General features: G+C 45.5%; 1 protein-coding gene across 1 annotated transcript; it reads right to left on the bottom strand.

Moving 5' to 3' along the window:
- Window positions 1-999: 999 nt before the first annotated feature.
- On the bottom strand, window positions 1000-1875 carry EMH_0022890 (uncharacterized protein; the record flags this gene model as incomplete). The annotated part of the gene is made up of 1 exon (XM_013502037.1): window positions 1000-1875. One exon carries the CDS (start codon window positions 1873-1875, stop codon window positions 1000-1002), a length of 876 nt encoding a protein of 291 aa, XP_013357491.1.
- Between the last annotated feature and the right edge of the window lie 570 nt (window positions 1876-2445).

The raw sequence follows: 2445 nt of genomic DNA, 5'->3' as shown, positions 1-2445 counted from the left end.
AATAAAAAAAAAAATAAATAAATATAAATAAATATAAATAAATATAAATAAATAAATATAAATAAATAAATATTAATATAGAAAAAAATACAAACAAAACTATGTATTTATATCTATCTATTTTGTATATTTATATAAAGAACCCTTCCTTAGGCTCTGCCGTTTATGCTTACATCAGCCGTATATATAAACAAATAAAAAAATAAATATAAATAAATATAAATAAATAAATAAACATATACAAATATATATATAAATAAATGAATATATAAATAAATAAAGACAAATGATTAAACAAATAGATTGAGCTGCCACAGCAGCATCGCAGCAAACAGCAGCAGCAGCAACAGCAGCAACAGCAACAGCAGCTACAACAACAGCAGCAACAGCAGCAGCAGCAGCAGCAGCAACAGCAACAGTATTAGCAGCAACAACAGAAACAACAGTATCAACAGCAGCACCAACAGCAGCACCAACAGCGGCACCAGCACCAACAGCAGCAACAGCAGCACCAACAGCAACAGCAGCAGCAGCAGCAGCAACAGCAGCAGCAGCAGCAGCAGCAGTTTACCATCAAGTTGTATTTCTTGTACAAATTTCGATCTATCAAAGACTGTTCGTTTTGTGTTATTGTTTGTTTCTTTTTCTATTTGCTGCTGTTCTGCTGCTGCTGCTGCTGTGGGGCCCCATCTTGCTGCTGCGCATGCATTTATATAACTCTCGCTGCGGGTGATGAAACCACCAGCTGATACCTTTACGCCCTTTGTTTCTCCCTATAAATAAATAAATAAATAAATAAATAAATAAATAAATAAATAAATATATATATATATATATATATATAAATAATTTATTTGTTTTAATGTTTGTTTGTGTTTGTAAATTAAAAAAAAAGAAAGAAATGCGGGTGCAGGGGGGCAGCAGCAGCAGCAGCAGCAATAGCAATAGCAGCAGCAGCAGCAGCAGCAGCAGCAGCAGCAGTAGCAGCAACAGCAGCAACTATACATATATAACAAGGAAAAGAGGATAAGCAGCAGCAGCAACAACAGAAGCAGTAAAAACAGCAACACCAGCAGCAGCAACAGCAGCAACAACAGCAGCAGCAAGAGCAGCAGCACCAGCAGCAGCAACAACACCGCCAGCAGCAGCAACAGCAACACCACCAGCAGCAGCACCAACAGCAACAGCAGCAGCAACAACAGCAGCAGCAGCAGCAGCAGCAGCAAGAATATATACCTTTCCATCATTTGCACATTTCGTACAAAGCGAGAAAAAATGTGGTTTTGTCTGCGTCTCCTCCTGCTGCTGCTGCGGCTGCTGCTGCTGCTGCTGCTGCTGTTGCTGCTGCTGCTGCTGCTGCTGCTGATGATGATGCTCATTATTATTATTATTATTATCTATACCGCCAGAGCAGCAACCACACACATCTCCCCCCTGGGGGGGGGCCCCCTGGGGGCCCCTCTCTGCTGCGTTTGTAGCCTCATCCATCCTCTTGTCAGCCTGCATAGGGTACGGAGCTGCTGTACCCTGTACTGTACCCTGCTGGGGAGCGGGGGGCCCCCCGGGGGCCCCGGGGGCCCCCCCTTGTTCTGTGTTTGTATTGGGTTGGGGGGCCCCTGGGAGACCAGCTGCAGCTGGAGGGGCCCCCTGTGCCTGCTGCAGCTGCTGCAGTTGTTGCTGTTGCAGCTGCTGCTGTTGCTGTTGAAGCTGCTGTTGCTGCTGCTGCAGCTGTTGCTGCTGCTGCTGCTGCTGCTGCTGCTGCTGCTGCTGCAGCACCTGCTCTGTGTTGTTGTTGTTCTTTGATGCCGTATTGTTGGGTGTGTAGTAACGGCTTAGGTTAAATAAGCGGTTCTTCATACTACTGAGTGGCTGCATGGGGTCATGGGAGGAGAAACGCTGCTGCTGCTGCTGCTGCTGCTGCTGCTGCTGCTGCTGCTGCTGATGTTGCTGCTGCTTCCGTTGCCTCTTACGCTGTTGCTGCTGCTACAGCTGCTGCTGTTGCTGCTATTGCTGTTGCTGATGCTGATGCTGCTGCTGGAGAGTCAAACAATGAAGGGAGTCGTTGTACGCTGTGCGTGCTGCTGCTGCTGCTGCGGCTGTTGCTGCCGCAGCAGCTGCTGCTGCAACTGAAGCAGCAGCAGCAAGTGAGCTCGAAGGGCTTGTTGCTGCTGCAGAAGCAACAGAAGAAACAGAATCCGCGAAAACAAAACGAGAAAAAGCAGAGATCAGCACGAAAGATGAAGCGCAGCGGCGATGGGCCGCCCGGGAGGCCTCAGAGCTGCAATGGGTGGAAAGCAGAGTAAAAATGCGTGATTTTTGAATTTTATTCAAAAAATATGATAAAAATAAGTAAAATATTTATGATGAGAAGAAAAACGGAATAAAATAAACATAAATTAACCCTTAATCGGTCAACCTGCAACACAAAAGAACCACCTTGCTGTG

Source organism: Eimeria mitis, genomic scaffold (genome assembly GCF_000499745.2).
Source record: "Eimeria mitis Houghton genomic scaffold, Emh_scaff814, whole genome shotgun sequence".
NCBI lineage: Eukaryota > Apicomplexa > Conoidasida > Eucoccidiorida > Eimeriidae > Eimeria > Eimeria mitis.
Note: the sequence above shows the minus strand (reverse complement) of the source record. Positions and strands in the feature narration are given on the sequence as shown.